The sequence below is a fragment of the Empidonax traillii genome, unplaced genomic scaffold (assembly GCF_003031625.1).
Source record: "Empidonax traillii isolate 1590-97213 ecotype Southwest subspecies unplaced genomic scaffold, ASM303162v1 scaffold20:size5563877, whole genome shotgun sequence".
NCBI classification, from domain to species: domain Eukaryota; kingdom Metazoa; phylum Chordata; class Aves; order Passeriformes; family Tyrannidae; genus Empidonax; species Empidonax traillii.
In genome coordinates this window covers 2,202,853-2,227,969 of record NW_020955213.1, presented here as the reverse complement: position 1 = coordinate 2,227,969, position 25,117 = coordinate 2,202,853, and the positions used below count along the sequence as shown (strand labels likewise).

General features: G+C 39.7%; 1 protein-coding gene across 1 annotated transcript; it reads right to left on the bottom strand.

Moving 5' to 3' along the window:
• Nucleotides 1–483: 483 nt before the first annotated feature.
• On the bottom strand, nt 484–24,793 carry CUL4B (cullin 4B). Its single transcript, XM_027898318.1, has 20 exons — nt 23,640–24,793; nt 20,878–20,993; nt 16,296–16,399; nt 15,581–15,650; nt 15,093–15,166; nt 13,948–14,110; nt 13,764–13,853; nt 13,392–13,474; nt 12,272–12,339; nt 11,041–11,159; nt 10,085–10,277; nt 8,919–9,023; nt 8,505–8,615; nt 7,685–7,770; nt 7,006–7,113; nt 6,642–6,755; nt 5,576–5,681; nt 5,327–5,499; nt 4,634–4,786; nt 484–3,479 (listed from the first exon to the last, which is right to left on the bottom strand). Exons 1-20 carry the CDS (start codon nt 24,169–24,171, stop codon nt 3,384–3,386), a joined length of 2,664 nt encoding a protein of 887 aa, XP_027754119.1. The 5' UTR covers nt 24,172–24,793; the 3' UTR covers nt 484–3,383.
• Between the last annotated feature and the right edge of the window lie 324 nt (nt 24,794–25,117).

Genomic DNA, 25,117 nt, shown 5'->3' with positions numbered 1-25,117 from the left:
TATAACTTTTTGATGCAGTGAAAAAGCACAATTTCATATTCTGGTAGCTGAGGGAAGAGGCTTCTGAAAAGTAACAGGGTTAGTTTTTTTCCCCCCACTCCAGACACACTCTGAAGACTGTTATACAAAAAGTATATTACATTTTTGAATGCTGCTGTACTCTTACATTAGTGTAACGTTTCAAAGAAAATATTCTCCCTACTATATGAGAGCACTAAAAAAAGTGGTATTTGAACATTTTTTCAGATGCACTTTTTTTTTTCTTTTAAAAGAAAGCATTAGGGCAAATGATATGTCTAGGAAAAAAAGAAAGGCTGACCAAAAAAAAAAAAAAAAAAAAAAAAAAAAAAAAAAAAAAAAAAAAAAAAAAAAAAAAAAAAAAAAAAAAAAAAAAAAAAAAAAAAAAAAAAAAAAAAAAAAAAAGAAAAAAAAAAAAGAGCAGAGACCAAAATATGAAGAACAGCTAAAGCAACTTAACATTTGCTAGGGTTTGTTTGTCTTTTTTTTATTAACTATTTACTTTGGCACCTTTGTGTAAACTATAGAACAAAATAACGTTTACAACACATTTGCAATTACAGCATTTAAACAAAATGGTCACTTTTGAAACCAGCCAAGACAAAAAAATAGTCCATTTATGGGTATAAAGATTAAAAAACCTAAAATATATATTTCTAAGAATAAACTGCAATTTCTTATGAACAAGGTGCTATAAACTGCATGCAAGAGTCAGGATTAAAAATGTGTGGCCAAACAGACAAGCTGTGTTGTAGCCAGATGAGCTGTGGTCCAGGCCCACGGGAGTTTTTTCTTACAGAGATATATATGGCTCAATAGGCAGGCACATGATCCCAGCAAGAAGTTGCAGAGTTGCACGGCTGAACGGCAAACCTTGGCTGCAGCTTTGTCATTAACCAGGAATGAGGGAGACCTTGGCAGAAGAGATGAACAAGGGCTGGGGGAACACCCATGAAGCTCCACGGAGAAGCCTCGTCCCCTCCCCTCGCTCACCCCCTCTCCCGGCCTGGCCAGGGTTCTCAAAGTCCCTCCTTTGGGTTGCTTTAACTCGATTGCCTTTAGGGTCTGCCTCGGGCCGGGGGATTCTGATGAGATCTGAGGATATTTTCTATATGGTATTTTCTGCATTGAAGTTACTGAAATAGACAGGATCAAAATGAAATAAACCTCCAGACCTTTGCAGTTTGACTGAATGCGACACTTGTGTAATGAGGGAGGGTTTTAGCAGAAGGGGTGTTCAAACATGCAGTGGTGTTAGATTTATATGCTACAACAGACTGAATGGAACCAGCTCAGTACTGATATGCATCATCTCCTGTGGCCCAAAGAGTTAAGTCTTATGCTTCTTCTCCAATTCTCTTTAAAAGGAATCTTTTATTGGCTGAAGATACAAAACACATACAAGAAAAAGGAACATTGAATGCAAAATACAGAAGGGTTTCTTCTGATGGTGGGGGGCATTCATTCCTCCCCAGTGGATCTCTATGTGAACTAATACTTGAAGATTTGCAGGAGCAGTCTTCAAGTTTCTTACCACATAACTCTACTGTCAGTATTTTTCTCACAGAGGCAGGGGTGGTCCTGGATGTCTACCAGTGGTTATGCTACAATAGTGTCAAGGGGGGGCAAGGTAAATTTTCTGCAGATCACGAAGAGCTGTATGACAGTTAGTTGAGGGTGAATGCAAATAATTTAGTAGGAGAAAAAGCCCACATTCGCTTCATCTGTCAGCTGAGGACTGCATAAAAAAGAGCTCGGGAGAAAACACAGCTGGAGAAAGCGTGGAATTAAACAGCAGATAAAAAAAAATACAGTAAGGATGGGATGTGTCAGATAGAAAACACACACACAAACACACACACACACATGCACAACCCTGAATGTGGGATCACAGTGATAGAAGTTTGTAGGTCATAGAGAGCTAAGTTACACTGCCATTAAACAAAACTAGCATCTGGCTTTCAGGAAATATCTGGTATTCCCCAGGACTATCAGTGCCTGAAAGAGGATGAGGTTTTTCATTGTGCTCTGCAACACAGCTGACCGTAGATCTAAAGCCTGGCTGGGTAAGGAAGAACTGTTATGTGGAGGAGTTACCTTTTCTGCTGACACTTTTTTTTCCCATATATTCCTGGCACATGCTGCTATAAGCAATAAAATAATAAAAAAAAAGTATTTTGTTGAAACAAAGCTCTACATTCAAGTGACTTACTCTCCCATGTCTTATAAAGATGCAAAGAATGCTCTCTGGTCATCTAAGAAAATATATTTTAGATGCCTTGTAGCAATACTTAACTTTCTATATGAGAGGTAGGCTTCTGGGTTCTAGGAGGCCTGCTAGGCTCTAGGGCTGAGTTCTTAAAGCTTTAAGTTAAAGCAATCCAAAGCAGGGCAGTCCTAGAAGAGCTGCCCTGTCTAAACCTTGAGGTTAATTCAAGTTTAGAATGTTGCAAAGCAAAACAAGTATTAAAATCCATTTGCAATTTTTGTTCTTACAGCTTTACCACAATAACTGTGTGGCTTTTCATAGATATCTGTAAATAGATTCTTTCTTCTAGAGTATTGCTGCCAAGAGGTGAAGGCCTCCTACCCATGACTAGTAAAACCTGTCACTTCTTCCATTATGGCTGTTTTATGCTTAAAATTCCCAAAGGTGAACACCAAGTCTCACAGGCAAGCCATATAAATCTAACTTGAACTTGTTTTGTTGTAGCAGTTATTTAAGAATGGTGCTTATATATACAGCATATATGCCCACACTGCAAACTTTATACATTGTTTTATATTGGTAACATTTTGTCTTAAATTGTGATCAAGAATATTTTCCATTAGATCAGCCATAAGCGTAGCTTGGCTTATTCCCCATTTTCCCTCCCTCAAGGGAAAAAATCCAAGTGTGGGCATCAACCAAACCAATGGTATGTATAACTGAAATGCATTCTGTACAGTAAACTAAAAGTTTGCATGCAGTTTAAGCATTTTTAAAGGCTATTTTCTTATATTAATTAACCTTCTGTTTCCGTTTAAAGATGTGAAAGACATCTGTCATACATCAAGGGACTCCTCTTCAGACCCAGAGACAAATGGAATCACAAAAGACCAGGTACTTTCTTTCAGCTTTCTGCACATCTTACTAAATAACATGCAAAGAGTTCAACAGCATTCTTCTTAAAATGTAAATAGTACTCTTTAAATGGGCATGTTAACCACTGAAAGAAGTCCACTCTACTATACTTTTCCATTACACTGCTTTCATTCAATCATCGGTAGTATAAAAAGTCAATTAACGGGATCAACAGGCTAGTTTATCCACTGGCAACTGTGTAGGACACCAAGTGTGCAGTAAAACAAAGGCCAACATATGTTTATGCAATATAGTTGTACTGATTCGGGTTTTCTTTATCTCTTTCCATGTAGTCCCTGTCAATTAAGGATTCTATTCTCTTCTTAAGGTCAGCAGGCTGCAAAAGAAAGCACATGGCAGAATTATTACTTTGCAGGCAATGCTTTTTTGGTTCTTTTTTTCCCCACTTAAACCAAATGTCTATATTGTTTAAGATGACTGAAGAAACAGAAATCCCAGTTACAAAAAAAATCCTCTAAAAGTATCAGAGCTTCTAAAGTCTGCAGTGTATAATTGATGGAAGAGAAAGTTACAAAATTAACTTGTCACCTGCAGTTAAACATAGGTTTTTTTTGTTTTTTTTTTTTTTTTTACAGCGGGGAAAGATATTTACTGCTGTTTGAACTGAACTCTAAAGAAGTGCAGTTCATGCATCACATACCAAAGCGTTTCTATTTCTGACTTTTAACTGGTAAAAGATGGTACAAGTTTCAATTCCTCTTTATGCAAATGAGTTTTGCAACAGTTTGGGTGCCCTCTGATTTTGTTGGGTGAAGGACTTTATAAAAATGCCTCATGATAAAGAGTGAGGAAAATCATTTAGATCAGTTGTTAAACTCCTACAAAGCCCAACTGCAGCTTATGCAATACTTACAGGCCTGCAGGAACTCACCAAGGGAATAAAATGGAATGAGATGGCAGGACCTTTTATTTTACATTTCTACTGATAGAAAGCGTCATATATTTGAACTCCAACAATGCATCACTGTTTATTTGAAAACCCATTTTCATTTGTACACAATAAGCTAGTCATTTTATATTGCAGCTGTGGGCTTTTTCAGCTTTGAGACATTCACCGATATTTTTTTTTAATTCCTAGATATTAAACAATCTGTCTAGAAAAACCACCGTGCATTTACTGGTTACTAATTTATTAAAAAGTATCAACCACATTAAGAATGTAATGCAGAACTGGTTTTGAGATCTGAAGCATTTTCCCCTTGTGCCCAAGAATGCCTTGCCAGAACACTGCAAATGCAGGTAATGAGGAGAGCCAGCTGCACCCTCACTGCTGACAAACTACAGCACTGAAAGCCTTTGGAAATAGATTTTATTAGCAACTGGCACTTCAAAAATTCCTGAAAGGGAGTATTTTTCCCCTTGTAATGCTAAAGAAATGCATTTTTCAGGCAGAAGCACTGCTGAACTGAGGGCAGGCCAGGGAATATAAAGAGAACTGGTAAAGTTTTAGAAAAAAAACCATTAGCACACCTTGACTGGGAATTTGAGCTGGTTGTAGACCTCTGACACGAGCAGGTTGTGACTCAGTGTCTTGCGCATCTTCATGATCCGAACAATCGCGGCATCGATTTGGTACTGCCGGTCCTGGAACACCCTCTCTGTAGTGCTTGCCTGTTCCTCTACCTGCAGGATCCATTTGGGAGAGTTTCAGTGAGAACACTGGTACTGTCAAAACAATTCTTCTTCGTATCTTTAAGACAGTCCTCAGTGTAAGACAGTAAAATATCTGTTGTCATATATCTGACACAAATCCTTTACAAATATAAACGTCCATTAGAAAATCCACTTATGCAAGGAATTAAAATCTTTGCACAGATTTTACATTGGATAGCTGTCAGGGAAGGTTCACTGTGAGCTTGTTTCTATGTTCAACAAAATATTCAGTAAAGCTCCAGGGAATGATAAAGGATGAAAAGAACATTCCCTAATTGGAACTTCTCTTGAACAACCTTATTTAGAGACATCGCTGGTGTCTTAGTATAGAAGCACACATTTAAATCAGCACTGGTAGGTAGGTATGTGCTGTCATCCAAATTACATGGGTAACTCTGACAGAGATATCAGAATGTACATCACAACTGAGAGGAAAAAAGCTTGGAAATGGGCAGGCAACAAGGTTCTTAACCCAAGGATGTAGACCCCAGAGGATTAAAAAAAATATACCGTTTCTTTCATCTGAATTTGGTTGATTTTTATCCTGAAGAGCTTATGTCTGAAATCATCATTACATGTGAATTTATCACCATCTTCCACATCTTTGCCTTTGGGGCTTTTAGTCAGTACTCTGGCTTTGCCACAAGCCAGAGATTGAAGTGTCCTTCTCAGCTCTCCATCCTCTAAAGCAGAAACAAGTTGTTTAGGTTTTTTTTCAGTAAGAACACTTGGAAGCAGTTGGCTGTTTTCAATACCAACCTATTCCAGTGGCTTGCTTTATCTCCTCTAAACTGAACTCCTCTCCTTCATTAAACATGAGCAGCACCAATGTCTGGAACAAGGAGACCTGAAGTTCTTTTTTGCCCTGTCACAAGGGAAATAAATAATATCACTAGGCTGCTTTATTTTTTTGTGGGGAATTGGGGGAAAGGGAGGGTGGAGGGGAGGGGATGAGGGGAGCATGAGGAACAAGTCACTATTGCATGTCAGTGATTTCACTTAAAGGACATTATTTATTTGGGAATATGAACAAGTAGAAGTTACTGGTCACCTTGTGTTTACTATGAAATGTAGCACAAGCTACAGGTCACAAGGCTGGGCTATTCTATCCTGTGACAAAATTCACCCAAGATGCATCAGCCTGCTCAGGACAAATCTCAAAGCACTGAATGCTTAACATTACAATTTGAAAGACCTTCAAGTCAAAGTCTAACACAAATAGTAGTCTAAGAAACACAGTATAAGGAACTACAGAATCTTTGAAACAGCCAAGTTTGATAATACTTGTTTTAACATTAACATTTTTTTGAAAAATAGAACGGCTAAACATGCCTATTTCATAAGAAAATTTCATGTCCATGAAGAAATGCTGAAGGGGAATAACTGGAAACCCTTTTAAAAACAGTTGTGTTCTTGTACAATCCAGAACTTTACAGTAAGTTTTTCACTACTGAAATAAAGAAAAAATGCTTGATGCCGTCAGATGATGTAAGGCCACCTAAGGAACTGCCCCTTTTTTTTCTCCCCACTACAAAAATTAGTGCCATTTTTAATCTGGAGCTAAACCCACTGAATATTTTCCCCAATAGTAACCAACAGGGTTTTTTTCCCCCACCGATACAGAAATTGGGTGCATCTTCTTAGACCTTACTACTTTATTTCATAAACTACCAACTCTGGAAACGATAGCAAGAAGTTAAACAGAATTGCAAAAACAGTGCTAAGTTTTCCACCACAACACAAAAAAGCTCCCTGATATATCCCTGAGGTACAACCCAGACTTGGAACTGATAAAGCAAAGGAGTAAGAGAAACAACAGACTCACCTCTTTAAATTCTGCTTTTAGCACACAGTGTCCTAGTGTTGACTGCCACTGAAGTTTCCTACCACTGTGTTTTCCTAAATAAAAGGTCTTGAAAATCTCCTGCAGTTTTACCATCTAAAGAAAGAAAAACCCCAAAACACTAAAACACAGTTTCTACTTTCAAAGCATCCTTCCCTCCTCCACAATCAATTAAGCCTTAAATCAAGGCTTACAACGATGACAGGAATTGCAAGAAAACAAATTTCATTTACAAAGAGACAGTCCTGCATTTCTTTCTCTATGCATATTTAAAAGCAAGTTGCAGTTGATCCCAAGATGTATTTCTGAGAGGCTGATACTTGTAAAACCTGTCTGTGCTCATTACCTCTGGGGGCAGATGGACCTCCATAGGCACGTAGGTTGGCCAGTAACCCATAGTCAGAATATTCACTGTTAGTTCAATGTTGCCAGGGACATTCTGGTTTTGCATATACTGCAGAGAGAAACAACATACACTGAAATAAAACCACGCTTATCAAACGTGTTTCAGGTAGAACTGAAGAGCTGGAACAGGCACTGCAAGAGCAGAGAAGAAGGAGACCTATAAACTGCAAGTTACAGACAAGAACATTAAGAAAAGCACTTTTCTCAAGTTCTAAAGGCACTTCCACCCAGGAAGAAAACAGCAAAAGTAGTGTTTTAGCAGACTGATGTGAAGATCTACCTAGTTATATGTGAATGGAGTAAAGAATGTTGAAATTTGTTCGAAATCAAGACATTGCCAGAATTAACAAGCAAACACTTCCAAGTCAGGCACCAAAATATAGTGGTGCTAAAAATGTTTTAGAACTAGTGTTAAAATTTTTTGTTTGTTTGTTTGTTTTTTGTTTTGTTTTTTTTTTTTTAAGTTTACAATTCTTTTATTGCTGCAGGTGCTACTTGGTTTATTTGTCTGAAGAAGGCAGTTTCCAGGTTTTTTTAACTCTGTTGCTCAAGAAAACCCTTAATACATTCAGTAAAATTTTCAAAAGCGCAGACAGCACAGGCTTTCCCCCAAACAGTACCTGTTTGAATTGTATCATTATGTCTTTTGAAAGCTCCATATCTTTAAACATTCCTTCAAGTTTGCTGGTGAAAGCAGCTCCACATTCTATAAAAGAGAAAATGTAAATCTTAGAAATTAATCTTGTTTATTTTCAATGCCACAGAGTAGTTATTCTAAATATCAGAATGCACTTTTAAGCAAGATGACCTATTTCAGCAGATGCTCTTACATAAAAGCCAGGATTCTAATTAAGGTACACATTAAGGTTATAAACAAGAAAGGGGAAAATATTCTAATGTGGCAGCTATTTTGCAATCCAGTTCTTTTCCCACGTGGACCTGACTGTTCATCCTGGGCCCACGGTGGCCACTGTCATTCAGGTGACAATTCCAACCCCTATCAGCTGCCTGCCAAACTGTCTCCTGATGGTGGAACAAGATCAAGCTCTAAGAGTCTCACTCTTACCACCCAAAGATTCCATCCATTGAAACAATAAGATCAGACTAAAGGACCACTAGCTGGCAGCTTCATGTTCCAGACCTTACACAGAGTGAATGACAAGTGGGAGTCATCCTTAAGCTCTCTGAGCACCTCACTGATTTACTCAGCAGGGAACCTTGACTCTTTCCTACAGGATACACTCCAAGCCCCTGATTTTTGGCTATTGCTGTTATAATTACAAAACCTAAAGCAAATGAGTCTCCTCAAAACCCACCAGTCATTCCAGACTTTCATGGGAGGCTTTTGCCCTCATGCAAAAGGGGAAGCACTAACAGCACTTCTTGGAAGGCCTCTTAAAGCAACTATTTTTAAAAGAAAGCAAGCTGATAGATATTTACCATGTTTGAGTTTGGAAAGCATAGATTTTTCAGCATCCACTGATGCACTCTTCCCAACTAATAGTCTCTTTGCTAGATCTTTTTTATAAAAGGCCTCAAAGACATCTTTTCCTGTAAGAGACGAGATTTGGAAGTGATCACAAATCATTGTTGGTTTTTAACAAACGTTACCAACACGAGGCCCAATTCGAAGCTCAGTAAAGGAAAAAGGGCCTTGACATGAAGATTGCAACAGATTTTAGGTCAAGTCTTGTTACTGACATTTTAACAGGCACAGTATTTAAACAGCACTACACCAATAAACCACATCCACAGAGAATGAACACCTGAAAATGCAGACAGACTGCAAAAATCATTTCCAAGTACCTTACTGATTAAACAACTGCATCCCCCGAAAAAAACCCTAGTACTTACCATATATGAATCTAAATATGATCATAATTTTATCCAGCATTTTTTCAAGTTCTTCATCAGTAGCTTCTTTGTTGCCTGCACGAAGCTTTGAATCTACATATTTAGCTAAAAGTGTTGAAGAATAAGGAGTTTAGCAAATGCTCAATATCACATTGAAACAAAACCTTATAAATCTAATATTGTGAAATCTTGAAAATGTAAATGATCCTGAAATCACTTTCTATCAGTTTCATCACGGCAAACTTGATATCTTTTCATAGAGGCAATAAAGTTATAAAAACATTACAGCCCAATATATTTTTTCAGATAAGGAATTACTACATTTTAACTTTACTTGCATACACAACGTTAAAAACATTTGTGCCTGTGTAAAAAAAATCCTGGTCTATACTGTGATCTCAAAGCAGAAAGTCACTGTTGCTACAGATTGACACGGATATAATAAAAACAAAAGGATCAGAAGAAAAATATGTAAACCAGTTATTTAAATGTGTTGACTACACTGCTGAATTCCTCTAGCAGATTACTGTTTAATTTCAAATGGTCTGGTAAGCACATTACAGTTAGGGAATTAATGCAAAAAAAGGAGGGCAGAAAGCATCACTCCACAAACCTAACAGCACAGCCAATTGCAAAGCAGGTATTATTCCCTGTGTGGGGAGGATGAAGGAATTCACAAGTGCAGAGTGCCAGGCATGGAGTACAGATCTGTCACCAATGTTCTTTGCAAACTAGAGACTCTGTCCCCAAACTGGGAGAGCTCCAGGGCACCCACAGCTCTCTTCCCTTTCACAATTAAGCCACAGAGATGTGTAGAGCCCCTCACAGCTCTGTGCACGTGTGCTGGGGCTGCAGTTATGTAAGCTGCTGAAAAAAATCACATTAGCGGTATTGTCATGGCTGGACACCAGCCAATGGCTGCAATGACCAAGTTCTGATGCCCTGGACTTTTCTACAGCCTAGCCAGTGAACTGATAAACAGAGTTTGTTCTTGATATTTAATGCTACCCCCTGAAACAATCCCCTTGCATCAGGCAGCACAGGAAAGCCCCAGTTTGACACGCACTGTGCATGGACTGACACACAATTCCAGCATATCCCATCTCTAAGCTGCATCAGCAACTCCACACCCCCATTCTCACATGGAAGAAACTGAAGAAAAATACCTATGAGTTCAGCTGGCTTATTTGGTCTTTTGTTAATGAATGTTTCAAAGGCTTCTTTCATGGCATTTACAAACTTCTCATTCTTGAGAAAGCAAACATCAATAATATGGTCAACTTTGTCTTTAAAATCAAGTAGTTCTTGGACCATGGTTTTGTCTTTTTCTGGATTAATTACTATGGTGCTACCAAATGCCTGAAAAATAAAACATAACTTTCAGTTAGCCTGAACAATTAATTTAAATGACAAGATTTCTAAAAGCCTGAAGTTACCTTCTTAATGTGTTGTTTCTAGTACTCATATTAATTCCACTAACACAACAAAATACTATTATGAAGTATTTACTATACAATGATTCCTAAATTTTTTATGTTGATTCAAAACCAATTGATAAGTGAATGCATTCAGGACTTTTGTCTAAAGAAATGAAGTTTAGCATGACAAAATTAACACACCCTTTTTTATCATCTATAGCCTCAGGTTTTACACAGGTAAAGCTCCCACTAAACTCCATTTTATTTAACAGGCCATTCCAAAGCCTTCCTTTACAACAACCATACTTCCTATTGCACTTTCACTGAGAAATAATTTTAAACTTCTTAGCTTAAGCTACTGCTCGTTCTGATGGGAAATTTTATCAGGAAGAAGACAAACATTCTGCCATTACCAAAATAACTCCTGGAGAAATACAGCTGTCCCCCAGAGCAAGGTTATAAACTCCAAACTTATCTGGAGTTCAGTAACTCAACTGAATTTTCAGTGTTTTCTTTGACAGGGCCAGAACAGTTACTGCACCTTTCCCAGGACATTTCAAAAGCTGTCTATTAAACACATGTTTATAAACAAGAAGTATTTAATTTTTTTAAAAGGCAATAGTTTATAGAGATGACTCAAGTATCTGTGTATAAACCTCACTGACACAGTAGTGGGATTTGTTCCAGAGTTCTAGGAACAGTACCTTTATGTACTCAATCCAGTGCTGCAAGAGAACCTGTACTCCACCTCTGACACGACTGAACAACTGATACAGAAGTGACAGGTCTTGAATTCTGTTCTCATCAAGAAGGTGGTTTAAACCTGCAAATGCAAGAATTTCAGCAGGAAATTAAAACCAGCTTAACCCAAAGAAAGCATGGCTTATTGTTACAGTATGAGACCTCTTCAAAACTAATATTTTTTATCAAACAATTGTTGGGAGGGGGCAGGGGGGTTATTTTAAGCTACCTAGTTTAACAGCAAAACACAGAATGGCTGCCTGAACCAGCTCAAACCTTAAAAACCTTGTTGTTACAGTGGGTATCTTGGGCTACATGTACTTTTCATAACACCCTTATGACAAAACCTTTGCTGACTTCTGCTTTACTCTTCTCTAAAGGTTTGAAAAGTTTACACTGTACTGATCTGTAGGAAAAGTTCCTTGGCAAGGCAGCTCTGAGCCTTAACTCCAGCTGTAAAATAAATGTTAATGTTTGAAGGCAAGCAGCTTTGAGGGTTATCTTCACCATTCACATTTTAACTTTCTGGAGGAGAAGGCCTTGATGCATCACAGTAAGGTTCTAAGGAAGCAGATGGGTAAATATTGCAAACTTGATACTCCTCTCAGTGAGGAGTTTGTTACAGATGTGCAAGAAGATGCTCACATAGTTGTTTCATCCAGAATCCAGCTACTAAGGATTTGGTCATTTCATTATTCAGCTCTTGCTGCCCCTGCTTCTGTTTCCTGATTCTCACATCAAGAGAGGGTCACTTGACTCCACAGAGGCTATTGCAGAACTGAGGCAACGTATTCCACTGCTCAAATTATACTACATTTCTAAAACAAGCTGCTTTTTGTTAGGAGTACTCAGTATTTCTCCCTCCTGTTACAGCCGTAATTTGAAGGCTACGCTTTCCTTTACCTCCAAGTCTTCAAAATGCTATTTAACAGACTGAACTTGAGTCCCCTCGAGTTGTCCTTTCTCTTTGCTGTGTAGCAGAGGACAGCACAGCATCTCCTTCCCTCCAACAAGGAGAGTGGGACTTGCCCTCTTGCAAAATGGTCAGTGCTATTTTGTGAACTGAGGAGCAAAGGGTGTTAAAGGGTGATGGAACCTGCGTCCTCCCCCAGCACCTGAATCTGCCACTTTCAGCCCAGGATTGAAAGCCCCGAAGCAGCAATTAGAAACATTTCTATAACAAAGAAAGATTACCTTTCTGAAGAATGGCTGTTAAATGTTCACCTAGAAGTTGCTTTTCTACAGTAGCAATTAGTGGCTTCCTACAGAAAAAAATGATTGGAATTACTTTTCCTTTTCCCATTATTAACACTTTTAAACCTTGTTTTGAGATCATGTTAACTACCTTTTCATTAGGAGTGCTCTAATTATATGTGGCCAAGGACCCAAAATGGTTATACACATATTTATCATTTTCCCTCCCCAATAAGCAATCTTTTTTCTGTTTGCTGACTGATGATTTTAATTCACACAGTAAGCCTGCTGTACATGACCTGTAGGCAGCTGGACAATGATTCCATCAGGGAAGAAGTTGGGCAGAAGTTTGTTAAATAATATACCCACTCCTGTTTCATGGGAGGAGATTCATGCCTTGGGAGATAAACCATGGAGATAGAAAAACCACACCTCAAGTCAAGAGCTATTAAAACAAAATAGGGAATTGGCCACTAACAATGGTGAGGAAGAAGGAAGCCACTAAACAAGCTAAATGTTTTTAACAGCCAAAGGAGGAAGAAAATAAAAATGTGTGATGGTAGCAATAAAACATCTTCCTTTTAGAGACTTTATTAATGATCTACATGTTCTATGGCTTCGTTTTAGGAGAATATTTCTCCTGCCCTACCAGTCATGACCTCACTTGCCTGTGTTTGGGGAAATCCTGCCTCTGAGTAGAAAACACTGAAGAGTGACACTATTTGATAATTTCCCAGTCTCCATAAGGAATATGCAAATATTTTAATGAAAATATTCAGAGCCCTTAGTTTGAGAATTCTCTATCCTGGGTCCTGTCCTTTTCAGGTAGGACAACAGTTGATTAATTGCATTTCAGCAAGAAAGAGACATTTGGACTGGGAGTTGCAGCCTATTTTTCTCCAACTAAACACCCAACATTTATATAAAAATAATCAGTGACTTAGAAGAAAAAGCTATCAGCTATGTGAGCCAAGACAGTGCTTCACTGTAAACACGGAATTGTGGGAAGTGAAAAGCATTTGATAGACAGTCAATAACTGAAATGAACTGTAGCTATTTAAATGGCCTCATCAGAAGAGGAGCCAAACAGGTAATACCACCAGGCAGAGACGGTACTTACTGTGTGCTCTGATCTAAGTAAGTGATTATTCTGTCTGCTTCTTCTTCCAACCGCTTGTTGACATGGTGAAGATACTCTGGAACCTGAAAATGCCAGAGCAGTTTTGTATGTTTAAAAAAAACCTCTAGAACAACCAAGAAGGGAAAAAGAGAAGCAGTACTGGTCTAACAGCAGCAGCAGCTCCAGCTTTAAGCAGAAATCATTAGCATTGTGACTGAAGACAACTGCCTGTGCATTTCTTTTTTCACATTACTACAAAACAAAGGTCACATTATATTTCCTTGCACACTGGCTAAGGCAGCAGCAAAGTTCCACTCCCTGACATGTGCTTTGTCATTAGGCACAACAAATACTGTTAAACACTGAAAATACCTCTCGTTCCTGCATCAGCCTCTGTCCCTCTGCTGCGTACAGGCGGTTTGTCTCTTCCAAGAATCTGTGTTCGAAAGAGTCCTGATAAATCTGGGGAAACAACATGACAGCAATCCAGGGTTACTGAGCATTAAACAAGGATTTGAGTTATTCACTGGTTTAAAGGTGAAGCAGGGTTACTCACCTGCAAGTCAGAAAGCATGCTGAGCAGGCTGCGCAGTAAACTCCTATCGATGGCCTCCCCATTTCGCTCCCTCTCAATCAGCAGAAGAATGCCATCAATAGTTTTGTTCTGAACCTTCTGATCACTGATTATATGAGTTCTGAACAATTCTAACCCCATATCCCTGAAAGGACAACAAAGCCTGCTCAATAAATTGCATAAGAATAAACCTCAGAAATCTCTATTATTAAAACTTGATCTAGATCAAAGGAAGAGGCCAATACCAGCACTGCTCATTTCTCTGCTCCCAAATCACTCCAGATGAACAAATACATGAACACTGCAACAAACCACCACAAAGCATGAACAGTAAGCTACAGATTTTAAAGACCAGTGCAGATATTTTTTCCTAAATAACCACATTGCTTTTGCAGCATCTTTATTTTTCAGTTGGTTGACAAGACGTTGGAACAGCAGCCTTCACGAGAAAAAATGTCACCCTGGGCTCCAATTCCTTGGTTTAGTTTTTGGACAACATTGCTTTTTGTCCAGCACTTCCCCATCTCTAATTCTGAGGCAGGGCTTAGAAGAACTCAGTGATGTGAAAGACAAGGATCTCTGCTTTGGGCATCTCAGCTCAAATCTTCCATGAATTTGAAATTATGGGTCTGGACACTTTCAGGAAAAGTGAGACCCTCCAGTCTCTGGCAGAGGAATTCAGGTGGTGCCAAAAGTATGGTAGGGCATATAATCATTATTAATAATAGGAGGGGCAGAAATTGAAGCCCAAAAGAGGGTAATTTAAGTAACTTTTTCCTTCAAAGGTACTTACAGAACTTGGAATACTGTGCATACTAAAGTCAGTATCTGGGCACGCCAAGCCCTTGCACTTTGGTGGTTGACCAGACCCCTTCCTTTAACTGTGCAAACTGGAGGGTGATACCTACTTTAATGAGATTTGGGATCACAGCTATTCTAAAACAGTGCTGTAATTCACGGTAAATAAATTAAACATCTCCCTTTGCAACAAGGACATACGCCTTTATCATGTAATTTACAGGTCACTCCAAGGTTTAAACAGAAAACCCACAAAACAACCTGAAAATCAGCAAGATCTAAGCAAGTTTAAATGTACCCCCAAATAATTCTGTTCTTTGTGCCCTTACCAGATAGATGGTAGCATGGAATTCTGAAGGACGTAAGTTCGATCCAAGAACAAAAAGATACTTCTAATCATAATCTGTCACGAGAAGGAATGAAACAGCCACAGTCATTTTACTCTTGAAACTAAAGAGCAACACAAATTATGCTCAACAACCACAAAATTCCCATCCATGGGAAGTGTCTAAGTGCTTTCTTAGACATTGCTATTTATTTAACACCTTGTGCCAATCCCAGCAAGATGATCAATGGGACTCTTAGCATGTTTCTGTATAACAGAACAGCTCCTTGAAAAATGGGTATAAAAGAGAAAGGTTTGCATAAAAGTGACAGTGAGGAGCTGGGGGGTGTGTGTGTGTGTCCAAGGTCAGACCAATCTGTCAGGAAACACACTTGAGGCAAAAGATATTTCAGAAGTTTGAAAAGGAAAAAAGTTAAGCAAAACACAGGCTGCAAGGCAACCGGTTTTTCCTTAAAAAGATAAAAAACTTACCATTTGTCTGCAGTGATCTTGCCAACATTTGTCTATTTTCTTTAGAAAAAGGACACTATCCAATGAATCCATGAAGAAATCATTAAGAAAATCATACTTAATAAGTAGTGCTAGCAATGAAATGAACCAAGCTTATTGTATTTTTTAAAGGCACTTAACAGAGAGCCCAACAAGCTCACCTACTCCCAGAAAGAGCCAGTTAACTTCTTGCAACGTGTTTATTTTTAATGAGGGTCCTTGTGTTAATAGTCAGAAATCAAAATTATCTGAACAAATTAAAAAAAAAAGGATCTCAAAAAGAAAGCAACAACTACTTGTTGGAACACTCTTCTGTTTATCTAAGCATGGCAAGTTCAGTATAAAAAAGCCTGATGTGATACAGCCAATCCAGCCTTTTTAAGCCTTGCTGCAAGTCTAATGTGAGTTTTTGTGACAAAGTGTTTCATAAATACCAATGAAACTTTCTCACACACTTTTCCAAGGGTTACAGACATAAAAGAATGAGTTGTGTTCTCTGATGTCCCACAAAAAAAAAAAAAAAAAAAAAAAAAAAAAAAAAATACAAAAAAAAAAAAAAAAAAAAAAAAGAAAACAAAACCACCTATGCAAAAACCAGGAATTCAGATTACCATGGCCTAGCATCATGAACTAGTCAAAGAAATCCATCACTTGCAGGTAAAATCATTTTGGCTTGTCAACAGCTAAAAAAGGATATTCTCTGAATTGGTGAATTTGTGCTTTAATGTGGTCTTCACAGATCTGTCTCAGCTGTTTGTACAAATTTGCAGAAATCTTGTAGGAGCAGAGATTTTCAACAGCCTGGAGTAAAGAAAAGCAGACACTAAGAAATGTGTTTATATTTTGGTACGTGATTTTACAAGGAAAGGGGGACCCCGCCCCCAAACAACCATGGAATTCTTCTGGTTCTCACAGCTTTTAACCTGCAGAACCCCAGAGAGAGACACGGCCTTGTAAAGGTAACAGGAGACAAAGGCAGGCCATGAAGAGCTCACAGATTATCAACTTCAGCTGGAGTACTGATATCTCATTTGGAACTGCAGGACCAGCATCTCTAAGAACAAGGATGTGAGTTTAAGTTCCAGCAGCTTGCTGGGTTTCATACCTCAGAGCTCACACTGAAGGTCTTAATTTTATTCACTGCTGCGCTCCGCAGTGGAAAAGCACTGCCAGTTTAATTTCCTTTTGCAGTCCTTTCCTTGATTAAGCTTCTCTCATCCTCAAAAGTACATACATATACATATTTTATTTATCTCCATCCACCAACCCCATGGCTGAGTAGGTTTAGTTATAACCTTGAACATCAGTACCATGACTACATTCCAGATGTTTACAGTGACAAATTCCAAATTTCTAGGTCATCATCAAGTATTAGAAGAATTATCACTTCACAGCAAGTGAAAAGATGTTCAATGGGGGCATGTCTTGGAGACTGATCAAGAAACAATCTTTAAGTGCATAAGTGTATCTCAAGACTTTTCCAAAATTCATACCCATTGACAAGATTGGAAAGCAACTGAACAACTTTAACTCTTTGCAAACTGGTGAAAGACAATGGGTGATTATTCTGTAAAACACCTGCAGAAGCCAGAGGAGAGGTATATATGATTTTCAGCTAACACTTCTTGCTATTATTAATTTATTGGAAAAGACTTCAGTTGCCAATACCACCAACTCCTAGGGAAAAAAAACAAACAAAGGACTGGAAGATCAAGTTTGCTCCTCAGCACCTGCAGGCAGCTCAGAAGGACACAGAGCAGAGCTACTCCATTACACTCAAGTGCCTCACAATACTTCCAACAGTCCAGAGAGTCACAAATGAAAGCACAGCAACAACCAAAAAGCCAAACAAGAAGCTCCTTGATTTATCCTGGATATCAATGGCAATTATGGACCAGTGCAAGTGCACTACATCCAATACTGACTCTGGGATTAAAGAAAGCTGAAACAAACCAAAACTACAAACAAAACAAACTTCCATAAAAACCAAAACCCCACAACAAAACCATCCCACAAAATGATAACAGCAAAAAAAACCCCAAACCTGCATGAGCTTACTGTCAGAATTACCCAGGCACAGCAAGAGAGTGAGTGTGCCAATTAAGGCTAAAACTGGTCTGAATGACAATGATAAGGAAAGCTCCAATTATCAACCAAGTATACAATATCAATATTTGGCAATAGCAACAAGTTGAACTCTCAGCCTTAATGCTTCAGCCCAAACAAATACAATGATGTGACAAGAAAACATCATCTACAGGTCACTGTTGAGAGCAGGTCATGGGTTCTGCTCAGCTCTATTCCACTACTGCACCCCCAGGGTCAGGCAGCAAACCAGGAAACAACCCGATACTTCGATTCAAAAGAACAAAGGGGTAGAAAACACTGAGCATGAGGAGCCTGATTAGACCTTCAGCAAGTGCAAACTTGCTGGGTTTCTTCATTTCTTCCACTTGCTTTGGAGGAGCCAACAGAGAGCTGGGAAGGTAAATGTTTTGGCTGGAACTTGCCTGTCACCTGCGGAACCACCGTTAGTCTGGCTTTGATCCTCCAGCCCAGGACACCACTGGCCCCTTCCCTGGACCTCTGGCCAGCTCATCTCAGCTACCAACACTGTCCTAACTGCTGACTATCAAACAAGTACTATTTAACCACACTGCTCTAAATTCCTAAAAGAATTAGCCTCTGCACTGTAGGTGGACAAATGTATATGGTGAAATAAATTAACATGTATTAATATACAACTACTTTTCGGAAGTGTTCATATAAATCTGTGCTTCTGCATTTCTGTATCAGAAATTCCAAAGTGTTAAACACATCTGCTAGGATTGAGTGTTTGAACATCAAGTGTAAAACTTCTGCATCTTTGTTGATAACATCCATTGAAATGTTTTGTGAATTTTGCTCAACTGGTTTTTTATTTTCAAGAGATTAAACTTTCTGAGCAGACAAACACCAAATCTTTTATTAAGATTTGCTTTGTGAAGCATAACATCACTACTGCAATATTATGCTTCGCAAATTACTGGTGTTGCACAACAATAACTGTAATGTATGAAAAATTCCCAACAACTTCAGGGGCTCTAGTTCAAAAAATTATCATGTTCTGAATTAGTTGATTAAGTGTTTCTGATCGGGGAACCTGTGCCCTGAGGATGCTCAGAAAACCTGAAGAATTGCCATATTTCCTTTGGGTAGAATGGAGGTAGTTGGGCTCTGGGTTTGGTTTTGAGCATTTTGTTTTGGTTTGTTAACTGCAGCATCAACACCTGGGTTTGACTGCTGAGGAAAAGTAGGAAAAAGAAGTGAACACTTCTCATCAGAGGTCTGATGAGAGAAAATCAGAACTTTCCTTAAGTATTTAACTCTGACTGATTAAAAAAAAATTAAGTATGGATCTAGTAACAAATATCTAGGTTTCTACTTTCAGGTACTAATCTAAAGAAAATTATTCATTTCTGTAGCACTTCAGCATCTCAAAGATGTGTATAATTTATCTTGCTGAGGAGGAACAAAGTACAAAGCTCAGGTCTCACAAAGAAATAAAGCTTCAAATGGTTTTGCCCAGTGGGATTTTCCAACACAGACAAGAGTTAAACCAAACTCAAGAAGTTTAACTCCATTAAAATAGGAAGTATCTTCTTTTGAGGTGTGCAGCAGAACTTTTGCACTCTTTTGCAATTCCCCTCTATGCTGGGATAATGGTCTCTGCCAAGGCATATTTGGCATCAGATCCATTTACCAAGCAGCTGTTCAGGAATGGCATTAGTTTAGATAGCATCTAAAAACACTAGTGATTCCTATTACTATTTTTAAATCAAGACATTTATTTTTAGATTTCCGTAAAAAGGGAAAAAAATCATACTTGATTGCACTCTATTTCACTGAGAAGTACCTAAGTTATTACAATGTTGAATCATTGAGATTTAAAACAAAAAAGCTTATCTTTTGTTTTCTGACCACAAGCACCAACAAATTAAGCCTGTGATAAGAGCAAGCAGAAATTGAGGTAATAACTGTGAAGTAGAAGCAAGAATTTCAACAGAACTTTGTATTTAAAAAAAAAAAAAAGTATCTTTCAAGCATTTAACAGTTATTTGCACAGTTATTTAGTCTAGAGTAATTTACACTACCAGCCACTAGATTTGGCTGTAATTTGTTATTAAATTCATAAAGTTTTACAAAAATAACAATACTATATATTATTCAATTAAATCCCCACTGTTTTTAGTTAATTAATTGAACACTCTAGATTACTTAAGTGAGCTTAAGAATGAACTGGACTGAGGAACTTTGTGCCAACCAGACTTTTTTCCCCACACAGAAATGCAACTTGTACTGAAAAGGGGTGGGCAGTGGAAGAAGAGACACTAAAAAGAGATGGTGAGAAGGCTGGATACACACAAAGGAACAAACCAAACAACTAACCAGGTAAGAAAGGCTTTAAAAGTAGAGTAAAAAGTTCCAGTGCACCCAGGAACACCCAGGCAGAGCAGGACCATTGCCAGGCTGCTAAAACAGGAATACCAGAATGTTTGTAGGGAAAAGGTGAGGAGGGAAACCTCCCCAACACAGTCAGGGGGAAAAGCAGAAGTGGGGCTTAGAAAAAAGGATCAGGAAATGCTCTTCAAGTCTGATTGTTTCCTAAAATATTTAAGACAAAACAATCAGAGCTGCTGATGGGAAAAAATTCTTGGTTCTCAGCCGGTAGAACAGACAGATTGCTCTAATGTCAAAAAATGACAATCAAATAAAAATAACACCATTCCTGAAGAAAAAATGGTATTCTATTCACAGACAAGAAGTCAATAAAAAGTTTCAGTTTTTAAATGATCTCTGATACTTGATCATGGACAGATACTGTCTTCAGAAATTATATTTTAACATAAATCGTCTTTTTCTTACCCAAACACCAATGTTTTAGGGTTTCCCATTTTTCCTTTAGCAGATAAACACCATGTCCCCAAAACAGAAAAGGGAATACAGATCCTTGCCTTATTTAATTTTTGTCAACTGTTGCAAGGGAAACCAAACCTTGGCTTATGTTGTGGCAAGAAAAAAAAAATTAAAAAATTGTGAGTTCTCTACGTTAAGTTTTGTGAAATTTTTACTCATAATTTTAAAATGGAGAAACTACTTGGTGACAAGTTTTTCAGTGACAAAAGCAGCTATCAAGCAAAATGTCATATTCTTACCACCGCATCAAAAGTGTTTTAAGCCAAAAAATCCTGCAACGAAACAAAAGGCCCTACCCCATCCCTGTCCCGTAGCACCCTTACCTGGTAGAGCTCTTCTAGATTGTACTTAATCGAAGTGCTGTTCTGGATGGCTTCTACAGCTTCCTTCAGTTTCTGCCAGGTTTCATCTGTGTAGTTTTCAGGCAATTTGGGTTTATCTTTAAAAGAAATGACAGAAAGTTTGAGAAAGTATTTCAACAAAACAGAACCTTTTTACAGAAATGAAAACGCTGCTTTGAGGGGAAAAGGCGCGGGTTGAGGCTCTAGATTTGAGAAAGCATTCATGTAAAAGCAGTATCTTATTTACATTGGAAAGAGTAACACATTGTAGAAATTGAGCACTGCTCTTCAAATACACATCGTAGCACTTGTAGCCCAAAACAGTAGGTGTGGTTACAAAAAAAATCACAGTACTGTGCCTGATCAGCTCAAGAAGGGATAAAATCAGCAAGAATGATCTACATCTTCATTAGTCTCACTACCAGGACAGCAGAGCCAAAAAAAAGTGAAAATAATGGATTAAAAGATACAGAGTTGTGTGTATCTTATTTTTTAATTTATTGCTCATTAATTCTACTCTGTATAAGCGGTTGGAAAGAAATCCTCAAGAAACATGTATGGGAACACTATAATTATTATACAGGTTTTATGGTCCCAAGGAAAACCTTCCAATTTTAAAGTAATCCATTTTTGTCTCTCTTGGGTCTGGCGAGTGGGTATTTGTTAGAGTTAAGCCTCTTTTAATGTTCAAACAGCTCGAGTTTCACAGATCTCACCCCCTCTGTTACTTTTTCTGCCTCTTCTCTAGAGATGTCCCTGCCCTGCAGCACCCTCAGCAAGCCCAGAGCATTTACAACAGGCTCAGATATTCCCCAGGTCACATCCTTAGAGTACCAGAACTACTTCAAAATTCTGTGTGTTCTCATAACTAACTAAAATGACCATTTTTGTTCTAATATGCACATTCCCAAATGGAGAAGGAAGGAGAAGAGAAATTAGGGAGAAAGATGACACATCTACATCCATGCCACCAACAGGTGAAACTGGCCCAGAGTTTATACTCTACTATAATTGACTTTTACATACCTAAAGGTAAGAAACAAATTTTAAAGCTTTATGATTTCCTGAGAAATAAGTTAACAGAGAGAAGTAATTTTTTTTTGTTCTCCCAAGCACTTCCCTACAATATTGGCATTATCCCAACATTAGCTGCACTGAAAGGATCTGGAGAGACAAGAGACTACAGACTTGCCTATTTTCACTAGCAACTCCTGAGTGTGCTGCTCAGCAGTAAACACCAAGATTACGGATTTTAGGAAGTTATTTAAGTTGTAAAGGATGCTATTGCTATCCCACTAAGATAAACACAATAATCTTAACATTATTATTCAGTTTAGTATCTGAGAGTAAATAAAAAGCAAAGCTGTCAGATTCATGAGACATCCTTTCTAAGCAAGTGATTCAAATACCAGTTCATAAGCACTGATGATCACAGCACCATGCAATCCATGACATTTAATAGGTAATTTACATGTGAAAAGTTAACTTCTCATAAAGATATGGTCGTACAAACAACCAGAGAATGCCTTTCTTTCCCACTATGCTGCATCATAAATTTATATTTAAAAAAAATCAAATTAAATGATGTTGCTGTGATGGGCGGAGAACATTTCTGAGAATTAGAACCTTCAAGTTTCACTGGGATTGTGAATTGCTGTAAAACATGACAATGGGTAAAATAATCCTGATCCTTACCTAATGCAGTACCTCTACTGAACATTTGTGTCAATTGGGTATTTAGAAATCAGTTTTAATGTCAGTAATATCTTTTACCCCTCCCCAACCCCCAACACATGAGGAAAAAGAAATAACACAAGGAAGCAAGATATTGGACGATTCTGGAAGGCAGCAAGAGGCAGGAAGTAAGAAAAGTCCATGATTTCCGCATTTTTATAGGGAAAAATTGACAGCATTTTAGCTAAGCTTTCTGCCTACACCTATTTGTATTTTTGTTTACTAGAAAATGAAGCAGCATCACAGCAGAAAAGTTTCACTTCTCTGCTTCAGTTGGTCTCTAGTAACAATACTAGAGAACCTCAAACACATCTTGTGAGAGAATTTATAAAATAATGTAAACTTGTAAAACAAAAGTAAGTTGAGACAGAGAAAAGAAACTACAATTATAAATTATAGTGAGGATATTACACGGAAAACACTCAGTAAAATCGGAACTACCTACTTTAAAGGCAAGTGGGAAAACCAGAAAGGAAATCCGCCATAAGAGCCTGATAATCACCTTAGTTTCAACATTTAAAACTAAGCACAGGCAGATTAACCTATAAACAGACAACACGGAGAGAGGCAAGACATGTAGATTCAAGGCCAATTAAAAAAAAACACAACCTGTGCAAAGACTTATCATAAACTGGGCTAAAATGTACCCTAAGCTCTGAATCAGGATTACTAGAAAAGAGGTATCAAGTTTGAACAAAGGCAATTTACACACTTAGGTAGTAAAACCTTTCACCTAACATACAAGTTAAGGCCTTCCCAACAGACAAGAGCGAAAGGAGCCTGAAAGATAATTCCAAGCAGCAAAGTGTAGCTCAGGATGTATACATGACTGGGCAAGCACACACCAGAAAACATTCTTCTCCTTAACATAAGTACAGAAATGTTTGCCACAGAAAAGCCTGTCCTGTAAAACCTGGAGCTATCTGAAAGGAACCGGTTTTCAGGCTGAAAACAAAACATGAAGTCGAGTGTCAGCTCCCCCTAAGTTGTGACAAATGATGGCCTGTTACCTTTAAAGTTCTTGATCACTAATTTCTTAGCAGAGCCAGGTTTACTGTTGGCGAAACTGGAAACAGTAGAGGAGGCAGCTTTGGTCAGGCCATTTGCATGGTGCCCCACAGCCACTGACGAAATTAAAAGGCTTTTATTTTTGAGCTGCTGTTGGTGCTGCTGCTGGGAAGAGGCAGCAGGAGAGGAGGAGGAAGAAGACTCTTCAGCCATCTTCACATCGAGTCCAATAAAATCCACGGAGTCCTCAAAGCGCAGCTTCTTCTGGAGGTGATGGTTGGAGGAAGCAAGCCCTGAGGAGGAGCACGAGGAGGTGGTGATGACGGAGGAGGATGACGAGGAGGTGTTTTTGGAAGGAGAAGAGGTGCAGGAGGAAATGGAATCAAATTCTTCTTTTTCGGAATTGCTGTTGCTGCTGTTATTTAACTTTCTCTTCTTGCAGGAGGAGCTGCTGCTGGTGTTACCATCAGTGGCAGGTCTGACCTCCTGGGCTGCAGCTGGGGGGTTGGGGGAAGAGAAACCTGTGGGAAACATGAACACACAGAAGTGAACAGGCTGAGGGGCATCAAATCCTTGTGGTGTGACAAAGAGGAGAGAGTTTTAGAGTCAGTCTCTGTCTGTTGTCTCTCGGGGGGGGGGTCTTTCAACTCCTGTCTCTCATCAGTGGAGTCCTTCCGTATTCCCCCTCCTTCTCGTTCTTCTTTGTCGGAGTAATCACTTAATCTCCTCTTCCCCTTCTCTTTAATACTTTGTTTCTTCTCGTAGTTTGCCTGTGCCTTCCTGCTTCCCCTCCTTCCTCAGCGGAGCGCCTCCGTTCCTGCCTCTCGCCCCCCACCAGCTCCTCCGGGCTGTGCTGTCCGGCAGCGGAACGCCCTCGGCCGCCCGCTCCCCCGGCTCCTCCTCGCGATCCCCTCCTGCTCCGGCCGCCTCGTCTCCGCCGAGCAGCAGCGGGGCGGGCTGAGCGCGGCTCCCTCTCGCCTCGGCTCCAGCCCCCGGGCCCCGCACGGCTCCCGCTCTGCCCCGCGGCCGCAGCGCTCGGGCCCCGCTCGCCCCTCTCGGGCTGTGCTGGCTGCTGAGGGGGCCGGCCCGGCCGGTTGTTATTGTCACCGCACGGCGGAGGCAGCGCAAAGATGGCGGCGCATCCGCCCGCCGTGCATGACGGGGCGCGGCGCACGGAAGCGCGGCCGGGGAGGCGGCGGGACCCGCCCCGGCACCGGGGGACCGCCTCAGGGACCGCCCCGGGACCCGCCCCGGCACCGGGGAACCGCCTCGGGGACCGCCCCGGGACCCGCCCCGGCACCGGGGAACCGCCTCGGGGACCGCCCCGGGGCCGGGGAACCGCCTCAGGGACCGCCCCGGGACCCGCCCCGGCACCGGGGGACCGCCTCGGGGACCGCCCCGGGGCCGGGGAACCGCCTCAGGGACCGCCCCGGGACCCGCCCCGGCACCGGGGGACCGCCTCGGGGACAGCCCCGGGGCC